The 19,515-nt window shown below is 38.8% G+C and overlaps 1 protein-coding gene across 5 annotated transcripts in view; it reads right to left on the bottom strand.

The window, feature by feature from the left end:
- caprin2 (caprin family member 2) overlaps positions 1-19,515 on the bottom strand; it is a 58,990-nt gene that overhangs the window by 2,264 nt on the left and 37,211 nt on the right. For 3 of the 5 annotated variants that reach the window (XM_028817918.2, XM_028817902.2, XM_028817910.2), the window contains exons 14-19: positions 18,987-19,097; positions 17,911-18,003; positions 16,391-16,504; positions 8,402-8,570; positions 7,687-7,872; positions 6,855-6,955 (exon numbers count right to left, since the gene is read on the bottom strand). In XM_028817918.2, coding sequence (XP_028673751.1) covers positions 6,855-6,955; positions 7,687-7,872; positions 8,402-8,570; positions 16,391-16,504; positions 17,911-18,003; positions 18,987-19,097 — 774 coding nt within the window. The remainder of the gene's footprint in view (positions 1-6,854; positions 6,956-7,686; positions 7,873-8,401; positions 8,571-16,390; positions 16,505-17,910; positions 18,004-18,986; positions 19,098-19,515) is intronic. The other 2 variants (XM_028817927.2, XM_028817936.2) reach the window with 2 other exon arrangements.

The raw sequence follows: 19,515 nt of genomic DNA, 5'->3' as shown, positions 1-19,515 counted from the left end.
TATGCAACTACTGATGTTAGTCAACATGTAGATTACATTTTGGACAACTACTTATATAAAATCTGGATAATACGGTTAGGTTTATGGATACTAAACCATTGCATATACTAAGCTAGATTCTAGATTATCCGTCATTCCAACAAATCCTTAAAGGGACCTGGACAATACAAGCTTAGGCAGAGCAGTCATGTAAATAGAGAAGTTCTCTGTCCAAATATTTATGGACCTTTCTAATTTTGGTTCTGTGCATTACCACAATGAATTTTAAATGAAACAACTCTGATGCAGTTGGTGTAGACTTTCAGCTTTAATTCAGTGGGGTGAACAAAACGATTGCATAAAAATGTGAGGCAACTACAGCATTTTTTTTAACACAATCCCTTCATTTCAGGGGCTCAAAAGTAATTGGACAAATTAAATAACTGGAAATAAAATGTTCATTTCTAATACTTGGTTGAAAACCCTTTGCTGGCAATGACAGCCTGAAATCTTGAACTCATGGACATCACCAGATACTGGGTTTCCTCCTTTTTAATGCTCTGCCAGGCCTTTAGATACATAGATACTTTGAATTTCCCCTTGGGATTAATACATACTCAGCAGCAGCATACTGATACAAAAAACAATATTAAAATTAAAGAGTAGTAAGAATGCAGGTAAAAACAGAATAACTTTGAATAATGTTAACGTTTACCCCCCGGGTGGAATTGAAGAGTCGCATAGTTTGGGGGAGAAACAGTGACAGCAGTCTGTTGCTGAAGCTGCTCCTCTGTCTTGGAGAGGATACTGTTTAGTGGATTCTCCATAACTGATAGGAGCCTGCCGAGCACCCATTGCTCTGCCACGGATGTCAAACTGTCCAGCTCCATGCCTACAACAGAGCCTGCTTTCCTCACTAGTTTGTCCAGGCGTAAGGCATCCTTAATGCTGCCTCCCCAGCACACCACCGCATAGAAGAGGGCGCTTGCCACAACCGTCTGATAGAACATCTGCAGCATCTTATTGCAGATGTTGAAGGATACCAGCCTTTTAAGGAAATATAGTCGGCTCTGTCCTCTCTTACACAGCATCAGTATTGGCAGTCCAGTCCAATTTATCATCCAGCTGCACTCCCAGGTATTTATAGGTCTGTACCCTCTGCACACAGTCACCTCCGACGATCACGGGGTCCATGAGGGGCCTGGGCCTCCCAAAATCCACCACCAGCTCCTTGATTTTGCTGGTGTTCAGGTGTAGGTGGTTTGAGTCGCACCATTTAACAATGTCCTTTATGAGGTTCCTATACTCCTCCTGCAGCCCACGATAGTGTCATCAGCAAACTTTTGCACATGGCAGCAAAATACAGAAACAGTAAATTTTTACTGCAGCAGCTTTCAGTTGCTGTTTGTGAGCCTGTCTGAAGTTTAGTCTTCAAGTGAAATGCATGCTCAATTGGATTAAGATCAGGTGACTGAGTTGGCCATTCAAGAATTTTCCACTTCTTTGCTTTAACAAACTCCTGGGTTGCTTTGGCTGTATGTTTTGGGTCATTGTCCATCTGTATCATGAAACGCCACCCAATCAATTTGACTGCTTTTAGCTGGATTTGAGCAGACAGGATGTCTCTGAACACCTCAGAATTCATTCGGCTGCTTCTGTCCTGTGTCACATCATCAATAAGCATTAGTGTCCCAGTGCCACTGGCAGCCATGCACGCCCAAGCCATCACACTGCCTCCACAGTGTTTTACAGATGTGGTATGCTTTGGATAATGAGCTGTTCCACACCTTCTACATATACTTTTTTCTTGCCATCATTCTGGTAGAGGTTGATCTTGGTTTCATCTGTTCAAAGAATGTTTTTCCAGAACTGTGCTGGCTTTTTTAGATGTTCTTTAGCAAAGTCCAATCTAGCCTTTCTATTCTTGAGGCTTACGAGTGGCTTGCACCTTGCAGTACACCCTCTGTATTTACTCTTATGCAGTCTTCTCTTTATGGTAGACTTGGATATCGATACGCCCACCCCCTGGAGAGTGTTGTTCACTTGGTTGGCTGTTGTGAAGGGGTTTCTCTTCACCATGGAAATGATTCTGCGATCATCCACCACTGTTGTCTTCCGTGGACGTCCAGGTCTTTTTGCGTTGCCGAGTTCACCAGTGCTTGCTTTCTTTCTCAGGATGTACCAAACTGTAGATTTTGCCACTCGTAATATTGTAGCAATTTCTCGGATGGGTTTTTTCTGTTTTCACAGCTTAAGGATGGCTTCTTTCACCTGCATGGCTTAATTGATAATGACATAACGACGGACTTGCCCACACCTGCCCATGAAATAGCCTTTGAGTCAATTGTCCAATTACTTTTGAGCCCCTGAAATGAAGGGATTGTGTTAACAAAAAATGCTTTAGTTGCCTCACATTTTTATGCAATCGTTTTGTTCACCCCACTGAATTAAAGCTGAAAGTCTGCACTTCAACTGCATCTGAGTTATTTCATTTAAAATTCATTGTTGTAATGTACAGAACCAAAATTAGAAAAAAGTTCTCTATCCAAATATTTATGGACCTAACTGTACATGTAAATTACAATAGGAAATAAGATTTCAGTACATAATGGAGATTTGAAACTTGAAAGTACACCTTACATAGTGGACTTAAATCCGTGGGCTTATCGGCATCTTCAGTGAACACAAGGTGACTAATAAGATATTAGGTTATATTATGTTCTTGGTTATGGCACAAATTGTGGAGTACATAAACAAGATTATACTTAAGCTGATACACAAGTGAGATCCATCACCTGGGAGTACTGTGTGTAGCTTTGGTCTCCAGAGTACAAGAGACCTAGCAGAAGTGCACAAAAGAGTTACAAGATTGATTCTAGGACTTTGAGGTGGGAGATGAGAACTTTTACTTTAAAAACCATACACATATGTATGTATTATATAATACACACACACATACATACACATATGCATAAAAAGGGGAGATTAAGAGGCAATATAATAACAATTGTTTAAAATGCAGTGTATTAATGTAGTTCAGTGTTTCTTTTGCTCTGCAAAACCTTGCTGTTCCATGAGCCATTAGTCAGAATGCCTTGTATCAGCTGTAGCTACTGGAAAAATCAGCCAGTGATCAACAAAAGGCAAATGTGACAGCACTGGCCTGAACTCACCCAAACCAGAGGTTCCACCATTTGTAATGGCAGGCACTGAATGTCTGATGTATGCAGTGTTTCATTTGTCACAGGCATCTAGTTGGGCACATTAGCTAATCTGAACATATTACTACAGCTATTTTTCCTTTTACCCAATATGAGTAAACAAGTTAGTTTAAAAAAAAAAAAAAAAAAAAAAAAAAAAAATCTATGACTACATGCAGATGTTTGCTGGTTTTCACAAGGTAAAATGTTTAGACTGATTTGAGAGTAGAAATTTCATTCAAACTGACTTTGTGCAGCTATTCAAAAATATAGATTGAAACATTAAAGTTCTTACCCTGTAGGTAGACTTTTGAAGAAGTTTACTTCAGTATTTGACAGTTCTAATAAAAGGCCCAAATGTGGGAAGAAAAAAAAAAAAAAAACAAAAAACAAAAAAAAAAAAAAACACCCCAACACACACCTTGGCTACAAATTTTTTTTTTTTTTTTTTTATATAAAAACTGACCAAATGACTGGGGTACAGAAGAGAAATTAAGATTACAGTTAACAGTATATCTGATTGCAATATGAAATTAGTTTTCCCCAAAAGTGAGGATTAGTTATGAGTGAACTGTGCAGTTTGCTCAAAGTCATGGAAATATTTGAACTTCTGCAAGCTCCACAAAATGAATTTAAGTCAATGTGGAAAGGAGGAACAGAACTAGTTGTTTTGAGTGGCTTATAATGGTGCAATGGTGTTTTAAACTGTCCAAGACAAAGGCAGTCAACTCATTAGGCAACATAGGCAGCCACCTAAGGTGGCATCACCCAAAGGGTATGGTTCAAGTTAAGGAGGACATGCACCAGCAGTTGAGGGGAAATGGTCCTCAAGTCTAAAAATACTGAATGTGTGTTATGGACACCACACGGTGCCATTTATTTACCTCAAGGGGTACATGCACCAAACACCAAAGGGGATCACCAAACCCCAATTCTGGTTACATATGGGCCATGACTTGCAATGCCCAGAGAGTTAGAGAAGCATCTGCCAGCATGCCTCAAAAGATTAACTATAAGCAAAACAAATGGCCACAAACTAGCAAAAATTTGATATAGATACACACAAGGGGGTACCCAAAAATAACTGGAATCTGTGCCTGGTGTGCAATCTAGATTTAGTTGCGATTTTCACTGCTAGGTGGCAGTCTGCCAAGTGGCATTGCCCTGTATTGTTCGTACAGGATTCCGTGTCCGTTTTCCTTGTTGCTTAAACGTGTTCTGCTCTTTTTGTGATGGGTGATCATAAAGAACAGCGAGTTTGCGTTAAATTTGGTTTTCTCTTAGGCAAAACAGCTGCTGAAACTGCTTTTAAAGCGGAAGCTTCAAGTAAAAACAGGTCTATGAGTGGTTTTCATATTTCAAACAAGGGGAAAGGTCACTTGAAAACCAACCGAGATCTGGCCGACCTTCCACAATTAGGAATGACAAATCTTGAAAAGTTTGTAACGCAATTTACGAAGATTGGACTATTGAAGATATTTTCTGAATTGACTCGTGTCTTGGAGTTCTTGCCACCTTCCCGACTTGCCTGATCTTGCTCCGTGCAACTTTTCTTGTTCTTGCATATGGGAAAAAAAAAACCTCAAAAAAGGAGTTTTTGTACCATGGAGGAAGTCAAAAAGGGGAAGAGAAAAAAACAAAACAAAAAAAAAAAAAAAACAAATGGAAACATTTTTGAATTGCTCTGAAGAGGAATTTTGTCCACCAGTGGGGGAACAGGACAAGTGCATTCATTCACTTGAAGGATACTAAAGTTTCAGTAAGTAAAAATTAACCCCCCCCCCCCCTTCCAGTTATATACGAGGGGGTACCCAAAAACACTCATTGCATTCAGAGTTCCAATCTTGGGGAATACATTAACTGAGCAACAAAGTGGAGGCTCATTCTATTGTTGGAAGTTCCAGCACCAGGTGCTGCTTGAATGTCTTATTTATGATCTATGCAGATGCTTTGCAGTTTTCTTCCATGGAGATTGTCAGGGAAAAATGTTATGGTTTACAAAGTTGCATGTTTTTTCTTGTGGAGAGGGAGGACTCATTTAAGGCTTGTTTAGAGATAGTAGCAGGGCACATGGCTCAATAGCCATGTAGCACCAGTGATATGTCCAGTGGCAATACTCATTATGATCCGCTACTGTACCCCAGAAAATGAAAACACCAATGGCAGGAATACTAATTGGGTGGTAACATCATACATGCCCAAAGCAGCTCCACAACAATCTTACAATACACAAGCATGAAAGTTCTGTGCATGGCTGCTACAACTCTGATGTCAAACTGGCCTCAAAGCATCATAGGGTGCTGGGGGAGGGCAGGCACCTAAATTGGCAGCAGGGCATATTTCTGGTAAAATATTTTGCAAAGAATTTCATTGATGACTATTACTCGCAAAAAAAAAAAAAAAAACCTATGGTGAATTCCACTGATTAACCCTGGACAGGACTCAAGGTTTGTGGAATCTGTATCCATTTAATCTCCATGAACAAGCAAAGAGTGATCAATCAGCAAATGAGGTCATTTTGGGTGAGTTTCCCTCTGATGTTTAAAAAAAAAAGTGACTTTAAAGTTAACATTCACTTATACTATTAAAGTATATGTTCCAGTTTGCTTCTACATGCTTATGTAGAAATAGATTAACTGTCACATCAAGACAGGCTGAACACCGAAATGACACCTACATTACTAACAAACTTTACACCATATATTGAGATTTGTATTATAAAATGTCAGCACTTCCTTTTACATTTACTTTTCATTCCTGAAGCCCCACGGAACCCCTATGAAAAAATTACAAAATCTATATTGGGCACAGTAGTCTCAAGACATTACACTGGGAGTTGATCCTAACATGAAAACCAGGAAAGATGCAACGTTAAGGGTAGATTTAACACAAATGTTAGAAAGTTTATTTACACAGAGAACCACAGAAACCATCTAAAACCTACTTGGTAACTTCATACATGCAAGACTTTGGGAGCTTTCAAAACAGGAGGTGACATTTGAGACTCTGGTGGATTGATGGAGCAATGACTTTCTTCTCTAAAAAGTGCAATGGGACAGATTCTATAGTTTGAGACTTCTAGGGAGGTAAAGTCTGTGGCCTCAATGATGAATAAAATGTCAAACTGTAGGCACATTCATTTACCTTTATGTAACATGCATACTACACAATTTCATATAGGCAACATACTGTAAAATATCAGACATCTGCCTAAAACAATTTATAGTTTATGTAATTGGAGAAGAGACTGTCCTCTTACAACTGAAAAGGCGTAAGGGTACTTTGCAAATCCAGATCTTAGCCATACAATTTGAGCATTATGTAGCTTCATGTGATCATTTTGAATATACAAAGTTAACAAAATGCTGGACAGTCAAGGACTTAAGCACAGAAGAGACAAGAGGTGTATTGAAATTTGGCTGCAGTCCCTCTGCTGTTACGTTGCTTGTGTCCGTTTCAAGGGAACATGTTGGAACAAGGGCAGATGCATACAAAGAGAACAGTAATCTGCCAGGCACACAGTTATAAATCAGCCATTTTTCAAATATTCTTACTGGGGGAAAAAAAAAGTGTTTGCAAGAGTGCTAAAATACTTGTGTAACCGAGTTATGAGGTAGTATTTTTACTGCACTTTAGCTCAATACAAGTAGAATGGAACATTTATTGCCTCCTTACCCTTGACCCATACAGCATTGTTGTATATTCTCTTCCAGGATATGGCTGAATGTAGTTTCCACTGGGTGACTGCACTCCACCTCTATAACCTTCAAAGGGAGCTGGGAAAGAATATAAAATTATTGGCATCTATTCATTAAGCAAATTTAAGGAGCCTTTAAACTGTGGGTATGTGTTTACATATTCAATGTACTGGAGACTATTTGGTGTGATCAAAAAGTTAAAAGTAATGAGAATCTGGTGTGGACAGCTTTCTATGTTTAGCTCAACAGTCAAATAGCATGCATTCCTTCTAAAATGAGACTAAACTGAAATTTTGTTTATTTAAATTGAACAATGATGCTTTACATCTGCCAGACAGGGGTACCAGACCTGGGATACTCTTGTTATAGAAAGTACACAAGTACTTAATTCTCAAAACAGATTCCTAGGTTGGTAGTAAAACAAAAATGAGAACTTGTCTAAGCAATATAAACCCCTTAATAGGTGACTTGACTTGAATACATTTTTATTCAGAGCATTAAGTGATTTGCTCAAAACATTAAACTCAAAAGCATAAGCAGAAGTATTTACAGGAGACAATGAGTTGGTGCATCATAAATATGAGCCATGACAATCTGCTCTTACATAAAAAGCCAGATTTGAAATACAAATAGAAGTTTGATGGGGCACAAACCTCCTTTTCTACTGTGGTTTTATCATAAGGAAGAAGGGTGAATGTATGATTAATTATATAAAAGGTCTTATAGCTATTGTGCATTTAATTGTTAAAAAATTTTTAAAATGTGATTAAGTGTGCAATTGTCAGCACTAAGGGAAGGTGCCAAAATACCTTTATATGCACTAGGTGAACGATAAGAGTTTGTCGTCAGGCCTCTTCCTCCACGTACTGTTCCTCTGACTGCACCACGGCCATTGTAGAAGGCTTGGTTGGAACGAGGGAAAGTATTAGTTTGACCAGGTGACAGATACCCATGGCAACCATTGCTCACAGGACAGTCTGATTGATAAGACGTTACTGCAATAGACAACCAATATTAGACATGTACCACTAGAACAGCCATATATGAAACATGGTTTGGCAAAGGGAGTTTTCAACCAAGTACCACTGAATAATGCAGTAAGAATGCCATATATTTCCCACATTTTGGCAGAATTTAAAATGCAGTTGAGCATCAATATTCAACTGCTGTTATGACTAATGTAAATAACCTTTCATTTCTGAAGGGGGAAAAAAATAAGCTCGAACTGGAGACACAGATAGGAACAAGGCAGAAATAAGCCCTAGATATGGTAGTACCAGTCTGACTGGGCCCATTCTCACAGCCAGTTTGGAATTGCCAGTCAGCTGAAACTGGAATGATTAGAGTAAGCCCATGCAGACACAGGGAGAATGTGCAAACTTCACACACGATATAACCTGTGTGGCAGCAGCATTAATATTAACCCGTGGGATTACTAAAGTATCTAAATCACACCACTACCTTTTCGCCCTTTTCACAGATTACTTTTAATATAAATTGCTATGCAATGCATTGATGGCCTACCTGGAGTAATGCTTTCAAGTATAGGGGTGGTTTGATCAAGTATGGAGCACTGAGGGGGTGTCTGAGTGCTAGCTGTGGAGTACGTCTGACTGCAAGATTCCTGGTATGAAACAGTGTCTGATTTCAGCTCAGACTCTCTTGGAGGTAAAGGAGCATCAACTTTAAAGACCTACAACAAAAAAAAAAAAAATTTTTTACAGTAAATACATTTTAATAGGCTGGCCAGTAGTGTGACACCCACTGACTCTTAAAGTACAGGATTCTGGGTTTTACCTAGCGATGTGTCACTAACTTTACTCACCACCAGAGTTTGGTTTTGAGACATAGGTGGTCAAGCATTCATAACTCTATGAAAAGGTATCCAAAAATGGATAAAACCTTCTTCTCACAGTATTTTCAGCACTTAACACAAAGTGCTTATGGCTGTCAAACCGACATGAATGTACTCTGTCTCCAATATTATATGTAGGCTAACACACCACACTTATTCCACAATTAAATTTTGTTTATATTACAGATTCCACCTAATGTTACCGAGTGAGACATGTGATGCATGTCACAAAAACCAAAGCCACTACCCACTATGCAACATCTCCCATTTCTTCATTCAAACCTACCCTGTTCAAAGGTAGCTGTTGCTTTGCCATGCAGCTGTGTGTCATCCACTCATTTTACATGGACAGCTTGGGCAGAGAGCCAGCACTTTTACACTGCTTCCTTACTCATCTGCACTTCCTGTTAACATGAACCTTGGAAGTTTCACCTGCCTTGTGTTTAATTATATGTCCACCAGACTGCACAGTAATCTTGCAGATCACTCAGAAGTTGAGGAGATCTTAATAAATGTTCCTAGAGTTTGCCCATTCATTAAAATAAGATACAAGGCTGAATAAAATATCAAAGTGTCATCCACATAAATTCAAAGGGCTTGTGAGCTAATGAAGGTACAGTATTTGCAAAAATTTCCTCTTGGATAAAGTAGTTGTTTGCTTCAGCAATTTATATTTAGTTCCAGCATGGAAGCAGGCAAAGTGGACTTTAGTTTCCCCATTTGCTGTAGTGCCCTTTATAGTGGAATGCACCACTGGAAGATTCATTTAAAATGTATGCTTCATTTAACAAATTCCCAAGACAAAATGAGTTTACCACTAATAAAGCCAAATTAATACATGCATCTTTTAATTATGCAGTTGTTTAATGTCCCATTTCTAATCCTACTGTGACGCCCCAAGATTGTGCAAATGTTTATGCAGCCAGGAGGCAAAAGTCTGTCCTCAGCCCTAGCACTTCCCAATAGAGATCATGACTTGAGAAGTTCTGCTGCCATAGGGAGGATGTGTATAACCACGTCTCCTGCTTACTACTACTTTTGACAGTTCACCTTTGTATTGTATTTCAATACTTTAGATATTGGAATTTAGTATCACCTTAGTAATTAGGCAGAATGTTGCCCTAGGGAATAAAAATTGGCCAGAGTACCTCCCGAGGAGTGACAACCAAGTTTTGATTGCTTTCCAAATGAAAACAAACAGTGCAACTTGTATTTCATAATCTTTCCAAACATTCACTGTGAACATGCCTATCCTGAACGACATCCAGATTCTAACCCTGGTAATAATTACATTCAGCCCAATGATATTTGAAATCAGTTCTGCTAGGGTCTCATTTGCTAGATTTTAAAAATGGACTAAATTACTCATGTTTATATTGGTGGCCATTCTTTAAAGGATGGCTACAAACATTGTCGTGAAAATTCACTTTCACATACCACCAATTTTTAGTAAAATGAGACTTTACATATACTGTATTATCTTAAGAACCTGATATGTAAAATTTGCTTACACACAAACATGCATAAGCCATTCTTCTGCAAAAGTTGGTGTTTATAAAACCAGAGCAGGATGTGAAAATTAGCTTGACATCACAGATGGTTGAAATTTGCTGCAAGTCCTACAGATTGTTGGAATTTTGACTCCAAGCAGCAGGACATTGTACATTTCAACATATCAGTCACATTCCTTTTTTTCCTGAAACTATCACTTCTGATTGACATGTTCTCAATATAGTGGTCTTCAAAGTTGGTAATACCTAATGCATATGCTTATTTGCCTTCTATCATGTATAAAGAGTGTTGCTGTAGGATTTAAATGGTAATGGCAGGACATCTGCAATGGCCAGCTATGCAAGGAGTGAGATTTCTGGGACTGATTTATTGCTCATGACTGGCAAAATAAACCGATTTAGCCTTCTTACAGCCACCCTGTTGGAGGTGTGGTTGAAATGGAACCTATATTTGGACAACCCAGGGTTGTTAGCCATCCTGATTTGAGCAAGACTGTCCGAGTTCAGACAGTCTCGCATTGCCTCTGAAAAATCCAGAGTGAGCAAAAATTGTATGTAGAAAAGAAATCTTAATTCAATTTTTATATTTAATATCTAGTTAGGCTCGCTAAATTTTTTGTAGAAAGGCTGGTGTATTCATAAAACGGTCAGCTGAATCAGTTTTTAAATCATGTATTTGTGTTGTCATACATTTGCTCACTCTCAAAGTTTACTCTTCTATACATCTATAATTCTAATTTAATTTAAATGTATTTGCCTTAACTTCTTTTGGTCTCTTGAAATGGTGGCTGTCCTGATCTGCAGTTGAGGAAATCTGGCAATCCTGGGACCACCATAAAGCAATCACACAATTCTTTTGCCTTATAGGTTTTAACAACATCAGGGTATTTGGCAATGACCTCTTTTCAGTGTGAACTGGCTGACCGGTTAAGAATTTCATGTGAGCCATGTCGTCTGTATGGGTTGGTAGAATTAAGATGCTACCCAGATCCATCCAGTTGGCCTTATGGTCAGGGTGAGTAAAAAGCAATGAAAAGATAATTTGTAGCAATTGCTTGTTTTCATAATGTAGAGAAAAGCCAAGCAAAATGACACCTTTTATTGGCTAACTAAAAAGATTACAATATGCAAGCTTTCGAGGCAACTCAGGCCCCTTCTTCAGGCAAGATGTAAATCAATTTACATCTTGCCTGAAGGGGCCTGAGTTGCCTCGAAAGCTTGCATATTGTAATCTTTTTAGTTAGCCAATAAAAGGTTTCATTTTGCTTGGCTTTTCTCTACATTCATAATGGCTAACACGGTACAACACCCTAGTACTACTTGTTTTCATAATGTAATTTGTGCAAATAACTGCACCTTTGTTGGAAATAAATACATTTATATAGCACCTTTCCCATGCTCAAGGCACTTCACAGTCTCTTAGGGGAAAAAAAAAAAAAAACAAAACAAAAAAAAAAAAAAAACGGCAAGGTATATGTAACATTGGATACAAATGTTTTCCTGAACAATGAAACAAAGCATTAAATAGAATAAAGGACAATAAACCAGAGTAAAATACTAAAAGACAGACAACCTAAATTTGGACAGGTAAACTGAAAGGGCAGAATGTTTAGGAAGGCTTTTAACTTAGAGGTTTTAAGTTTTTTTTAAAAGAACGAGTCAGCTGATCTAATTTCGGGATGTCTTTCCAAAGTCTGGGTTCTATGGTGCTGAAGGCCGTCACCCATTTTTGTGCAGGTTAGTGTGAGGCACAACAAGATTACCAGTATCAGAGGACCTTAGTAGGTGAACAGGAGCATAGTGATTTAGGTCACTGATGTAGTCCGGTGCAAGGCCATTTAAAACTTTGTAGGTTAATAGAATTTTATATTCAATCCTGTAAGACACAGGGAGCAAGTGAAGGCGAAGCAGGATGGGTGTGATGTGCTCGCTGCTGTTGGTCCGTGTAAGGACTCTTGCAGCAGAGTTTTGAAGAAGCTGGAGCTGTGATACAAGATTAGAAGAGGCACCTGCCAGCAGCAAGTTACAATAATAAATGTGGGATTTGATAAAAGCATGGACAAGTTTCTCAGCATTAGAAAAGGAGAGGAATGAGTGAACACTGGATATGTTACGGAGGTGAAAGAGAAAGTTTCTTATGGTTTATGTGGGCGGAATAAAGGGAGAAATCAAAAATGACACCAAGATTCCTTGCATCAGAAGGTCTGATGAGATCACCATTAAGAGTGACTGGAAAGGAGCTAATTTTCTTAAGTAGCACTTTAGTGCCAATTTGCAGGAGTTCAGTTTTGTTGCAATTTCATGTTAAAGGGTTCTGCTCCATCCAGGTTTTAATTTCACTGAGGCAAGTTGTGAGCTGAGAAAACTGATGAACTTGCACTTTTGACATTGAAATAGAAGTTGAGTGTCATCTGCATAAAAATGATAACCCAGTCCATAGCTACGAATATGGCCAAGGGGAAGCATATACATACAGAAGAGAAGAGGGCCGAGGACAGAGCCCTGAGGAACTCCTTGTGTGTCTGGCGCTGAGCTGGATCTGCTGTTAAGACAAACTCTTGCCTATCAGTCAGATAGGACTTGAACCACTGGAGGGCAGTGCCAGAGATACCCAGCACGTTCTCCATTCTGGACAGTAGAATGTCATGTCTGACAGTGTCAAATGCTGCACTGAGGTCTAGCAGAATTTATATGCTGGTTTGTCCAGAGTCTGCTGCCACAAGCAAATCATTGGTTACACGAAGAAAAGCAGTTTCACAGCTGTGCTGCGCCCTGAAACCAGACTGAAAGGGTTCCATCAAATTATTAGAGGTTAAGTAATCTGTGAGCTGGGAGGCTACAACACGCTCAAGAACTTTTGACAGAAAAGGTAAGTGGGAAATAGGCCGAAAATTGTTAAGATCACCACCATCAAGACCAGACTTTTAAAATTGCTTCTGTAACTCCAATATTAAAGTTGCTGGCACAATCCCAGTGTCAAGGGATGTATTGATTATTGTTGTAACAGTTGGGATAGCATGAAGGCAGGATTTAAGAAGTGTGGTGGGGATGGGGTCCAGTACACAAGTAGTTGGCCTCATCTTACAAAGCAGGTCATTAACAAATGCTGTGACTGGTGAAAATTTAGAAAAGGAGCTGGATGGAGTGGGAAGACAGGGAAGGATATAAATGGATGATGGATTTAGGTTAGTTGAATTATTTAGATCTAATTTGATTGCAGAAAAAGTGGAGGATTTTTTCAGCCTTCAGTAGAGGAGGTAATTGGGCCAGATGCAGGTTGAAGTAATTTATTAACTACAGAGAACAAAACCCTTGGGTTATCATGGCCACTTTCTATTATTCTGCCATAATGTGTGTCCTTGGCTGCAGTTAGTGCATCCCTGTAAGCCCTTTGATGGTCAGAGAAAGCCTGGATGGGAAATGTGAGGCCAGTCTTGCGTGACATTCTCTCAGGGAGTCAGCCAGTTGCTTTCATAGATCATAGCTCTGAATTATACCATTGAGCTGAATGCTTAAAGGAAACCTTATGTTTTAAAAGGAGCCGTTTTACCTAGTGCTGAATGAAGGGCTGAGTTATAGTGATCAACAAGACTATCTACTGTTGATGGAATAGGTGAAGACCGAAAAAGATCAGAAATGGATCCAGCAAGAACAGAGGGACACATTAAGGTTTCAGAAAGAAATTTGACATTTACAGGTAAGAGGACGGAGAGGTAATGAGACCGTGAAAAGCACTGCTTTATGGTCAGAGTCCCAAATCACTGCTATAAGTGTTGCCGACAGATAATCCAGATGTGCAGGTCAGGTCCAGTATATGACCAGAGCGGGTGGGGAAAATCAACAGGTGTCAAGTCAAAACAGTCCAGTAAGGATAGGAATTCATTTCTCAGTTTACTTGTAGTAATGTCAATATGGATGTTGAAAATCGCCAAGAAGAATGACTCTCTGGGAAAGTGAACTTAAATCTCATCCTGTCTCGCTTATTGTTTAAGAGCCAGACACTAAAGACAATGGACTGTCAATAGGGATTCTTTTGATGTTTAACTTCGATTTAGCAATTACTGCGGCGACTCTGTCTTGACTTGAGCTGCGAGGCTCCGTGAAGTGAATGTATCCGGGCGTGGTCACCTCCGTGACAGATGTAAAATTTGGTTTGACAAGTTTGTTAAGCACAGCAAGTCAAGGTTTGAGTCAGTAATGAATTCTGATCACACCAGTCCTTTGCCATTAAGAGATCTTGAGTTAAACAGTGCAATATTAGATGTGAATTCGTTGTGCGCATTTCCATGACCAGAGTATCATATTGCAGATTTGGCACACTGACACTCCTATTTCCAAAGCCATGAGTAGGACGGCATATACCTGAGAAAATGCTTCTGGTGAACTTTTCATTTGCAGCCCGGCTATGGCAGTGACCTTACCCACGATGTAAATATTTTGGGCGCCACACAATACCATCGTCTTTCAGGACATTCCAGTTGGACCATTTGCTCTGGACAAACTGTTTAATATGAAGGAATTTGTCACAAGAGTATTTTAGCATAGAGAGTAACACTTATGATAGTAGCAGAGAAGGTGAGACAGGGAGGATCGGGTGGCACAGATGAGCGGCAAGCAGGAGAAAGCATAGATATTACAAAATGCACATGAAGATACCAAAATTCAGAAGTTCCAACATACAGCCACATACATATAACGCTGGGTATTACAGGTGGGATTACCCAGAGCCACATCCAGCTGGGTGTAAACCTCAGATCATTTCTTAGTCATTAAGCACGTATAGAAGGAATCGAGAGCAATCCAGTGTATAAAATATAAAGACAGACTGACCATCCCCGGCTCAGATTGTCACGGTGCAAAGAAATGTCCATAGGGATTGTCCAGTGTGCCACAGAAAGATTCGATTGTCCCCAAGGCTGCAAACCCAGTCAAGGCAAAGTCCATAAAAGTAAATCCAAATCAACAGTTCAAGTCAATTGCATCCATGAACTATACATACAATAAAAAGGAAAGTGAGCAATTGCAAAAAGTTTAGGGTTTAACAAATTTTAACAAAAAGTGTTGATAACAGGGAAGAGCAGCAGCAACATGCGTGGGCCAGCGTCCCCTCCACAGTCAATGCAAAAATAAAAGGCACCATTACAAAAGCAAATTCATTCTGCAAACAAAGCACTTTCAATTAGTATACACTTGAGCATCATGTTCATTGTATCTAACATTGGGCCAACAAACAACTTCATTAAGAGTTAAACTTTGGCTCATCTATACTTTTCTATATAATAGGTAATCTCAAAAAATTCAAGTTTTTACTTTTGTGAGTGATTTTGGTACATTAAATCTACTTATTTTAGGCAACGTGCAATACTGTATTCCATTGTTAATACAACTTTATTTGGTCATGATAAAGCATTTTCATTGTTCACAGCAATAATCCCTTATGGAACCCTATCCCTCTAACTAAAGGTAGCTTCAAATGGGAATTTATACAGTGCGTGGGGTATTGTACATTACCACAACCTAATGCTACATCTTGATAAGCAGTTAGACTATAAATACATACCTTCTCTCAACTTAAAACTAAGAATGTGTACCACAGATGGAGTGGGACTGCTGTCTTCTACAAGTAATTCTTGAAATTTAGTTATTAACACTGCCCAATTTGAAACTTTTCCTCATACTTGAACTCTTGGCTTTGCAGCTTGGTAAATAAACCATTTTTACTTTGTAACAAAATTTTCAAAACATGGGTAATATAAAATATCACCAACTTGTAAAGCAGGGGCAGTAAAACCGTCTGCAGGTATAATATTAGGCAATTGTTTTCACCCTTTGCTGATAGAATAGGCTAAACAACTTTGCTTTCGGTATGGGCTAATGAATAAGTTTCATAGAATCCTAAAATACTTCAATAACTAAACATACTAATAATCATTGCACAACAGCAGAGCTTCAAGGCTGAGGAAGCATTTCAAACGTTGCTTTTAAATGAGTGGACGCAAATGGGATATATGTAAGCAAAAAAAAGGCAAGTACTCCAACACCAGCTTCAGGCCATCTATGGTTTTTACTCAATGTACAGTTTCAAGAACTTTGGGTTGAAGTGGAGACATTAGACTACATGCAAATAAGCACAGAAACTTTACTTACAGTCTGCATAGCTTTGAAAGGAGAGGTAGTTATGCTTATGGTATGGTTACTGGTGGGAGGAGATGAAAAAACTTGCCCTTGAGATACAGTAGGTGGCAATGAACATGAGGCAACCTAATCAAAAGCAGGAGGAAAAAAAAATTGCTAAATTGCTTGGCAAACCTACAAATAATTTAACTTCCATTTCCAATGAACCATAGGCTTATGGGGACAAAAGTGAATAAATATTAAATCTTGTTATTGGTAAACAATGGGGGTTCAGCATCTTAACTACTGAAAATGGAAGCAAAGTTTTGCAGTCAAGCCTGGGAAGAGAGGGGAGAAAAAAAACAAAAAACATGCACACTAAAAAAAATTGTGTAAACTTGGGAGTAGCTATTTTTAAAAAAAATATGTAAAAACTAACAGTCAGAAATTTCCCCAGTAGTCCCCCCCCCCCCCCCCCAGTTTCCATTTCAAAAGTAACAATTCTATTGCCCCTGAAAAGCATTCTCCAGTGACAGTTGTGCAAAAAAGTATGAACTGTAAGTGTAATCAAGAAGATGGCAGGGGTTCAAAAGTAGACTGGAGACCTTAAACTTAATGGGTACATCTTCGATATCTGAAATGGTGCTGTCAAGCCTTTTTAAATATAATTTCTAAGCCACATTGCTCACTTAATGTTTTGAGTACTAGCATACAAAGAATCATTTGTAGAGATGGCATCTACAGTTCTAACACTGCAGAAATAAAGTTTACTGCATTCCCATTTTAGTACATTTGCAATAAGCAGTAAAACTACAGTGATCCATTGTTGGGTTGTGTAGCGAGGAGCAAGCACAGCAAAGCAGAAATTGTTCGCTCACTGCAGGGACACCCTTCAGTCAGCACAGCATGGAGTGTGATTCTTGATGGGCTTGGACAACTGTACTGCGATACCAGCAGCCCAAGAAAATAAATCCAAGCAGGGTGCTGTCCCAGCAGACTTCAACCTTGACAGGTATTATCTAACAGATGGAAATACTAACAGCAGTTCTCCCATTTTATCATAGGAATCCCTAATAAATTAGTGGTCCTGCTTGCATTCCAACATTACCTTTGTATTTTATAAGAAAGAGGCAAGAAATTACACAATCACCCTTCCCTTTGCCCCAGCCCCGACAGAGTGAAGATTTATCCTAGTCAAAAGGAAGACTTGTGTGCCGTATAAGATGAGATACTATACATTTCAAAAATAATGCAATGCCATATTTAAATAGGCAATACCAAATTTTTGGAAGTTTAATTGTGGCTTCTGTTATGCTGCATTTAACCAAAGTCTCATCCTGTTCTGGTGTCAATTTTTGCACTTGTAAACATCACACAATGAGAACATGTAGTGTGACATACACAAGGCATAGCCGATCTTTACAGCAAATGCCAGGGTGTAATGTCAACAACCAGAATGTCACCTGTGCCAAGCAGACGTCATGAAATGGGCAAATGTACATTTTTACAAAAATGTTTTATGCTTATGAATGGATACATTGTGTAAAAATTACCTGAGAGGACTCCAGGGCACTATCTGCATTGGACTCATTCTGATACACAGGAGAGGAGGAAACATAGGGCTCAGTCTCCAGTGGCAGAGATTCCTGAAACAAGCATTACTCATTCAAGAACAATTTTAAGTACAGCCTCAAATGCTAGACATTTAGACATGCCGCCTCTACTTTAATGCCAAAGACTGGAGAAGTTTATATAAAAAAAAAAAATTAAAAAAAGTCTCCAAATGCTGATAAATTACAGCAAATTGTTTCACGTACCACTTCCCCAAATGAATTGTGAACATGCAGTGCCAGTCCTGGATATTATGAGCCAACACTTGCCCAATGCTTATTCCTACACAGATTGCCACCATTTGTCAAAATAAACCTAGACACCCAAGAACACTACAAAAATTAGTCAACCTGAGGATAAATCTGCCTGGAAAGCGGACATCAAATAAAGTTAATGGCTGCAGAGCATGGGGAGGTTGCATGTTGGTTAACACATGCAAATAAGAATTTCACGCTTTTTAACTTGAAAATGACGACCCTATAAACCTATGACAAGCTGGAACAATGTGTGTGAATAGCAGAGCTTATACTGAGGAAATGGAGGGATGGCAATAAAGCAAGGTAAACTCAAAACTCCAGTTTCACTGGCATTTATATTAAATGGTAACAGTTTGGGTACTGTAAAAATGCATCTATTACTCATTTACTCTTATGCAACACCTTAATAAAGCCTTTTGAACTTTATGACATTTATAAAACATCAGTTGGGTTATTTAGCTCTGCAGTGTGGTATACTGACATGGTGAAATTTAATATGAAGTAATATCAAGAGAAACAAATCTCAATTAAGCCACCTCAGACCACTCCAAAGTGAAGTTCTGTTAGGTGGTCACATTGTAGAGATGAACACTTTACTGATGCTTTGTAAGTGTTAATGAGTAATACATGTACTTTAAGTACCTAAAGTGCTACCATATTAACTTATTGCAAAATAAACATCAAGACCTCTAATGCAGATTGCTTATACTAATGAATAGTTTCAGTTTAAAACCATAGCAGTTGACCTCACTGCTGTTCACCTCTGCAGCTTCTTCTGTGGCAAGGTCCATTTCAAAGTCACTCAGAGCCCTTTCTCCATTTATCATGTTAGTTTTGGGAGTCCCAGAAGTATGGACTGCAGATGGAGAAGTCTAGAATAGAGATGCAGAGATGAGAAGGTTACTACAACAAGCTTTTAGGAAACCAAACATAATCCATTCCACATATTGACACACATGACAAACGTTTTGTATAGTAAAAATTGTGTGCATAACAATCTGATTTATCCTTGTATTACATTGTGACATAATCAAGTTATGCTGCTACACTAATCAAACAGGTTCAGATATATTACCATTGGAGTGCATTTGGCCATACCCAACAATCATGGCTTTAAGATAGACTTACTTTTCAACTGTTTCTAGTTAATGTGCTAAAATCTGAACTCATACAGAAATGAGGACATTTAAGCAAACACCCTGCTACTATCATTTTACTATCTAACCTGATTAACCTTATGTCTCTCCTGCAACACAAGGAGCTTTATAAAAAGCCCAACACTTTATGGAA

Source organism: Erpetoichthys calabaricus, chromosome 1 (genome assembly GCF_900747795.2).
Source record: "Erpetoichthys calabaricus chromosome 1, fErpCal1.3, whole genome shotgun sequence".
NCBI classification, from domain to species: domain Eukaryota; kingdom Metazoa; phylum Chordata; class Cladistia; order Polypteriformes; family Polypteridae; genus Erpetoichthys; species Erpetoichthys calabaricus.
The sequence above is the reverse complement of the archived record's forward strand: the minus strand, read 5'-3'. Positions and strand labels throughout refer to the sequence as shown.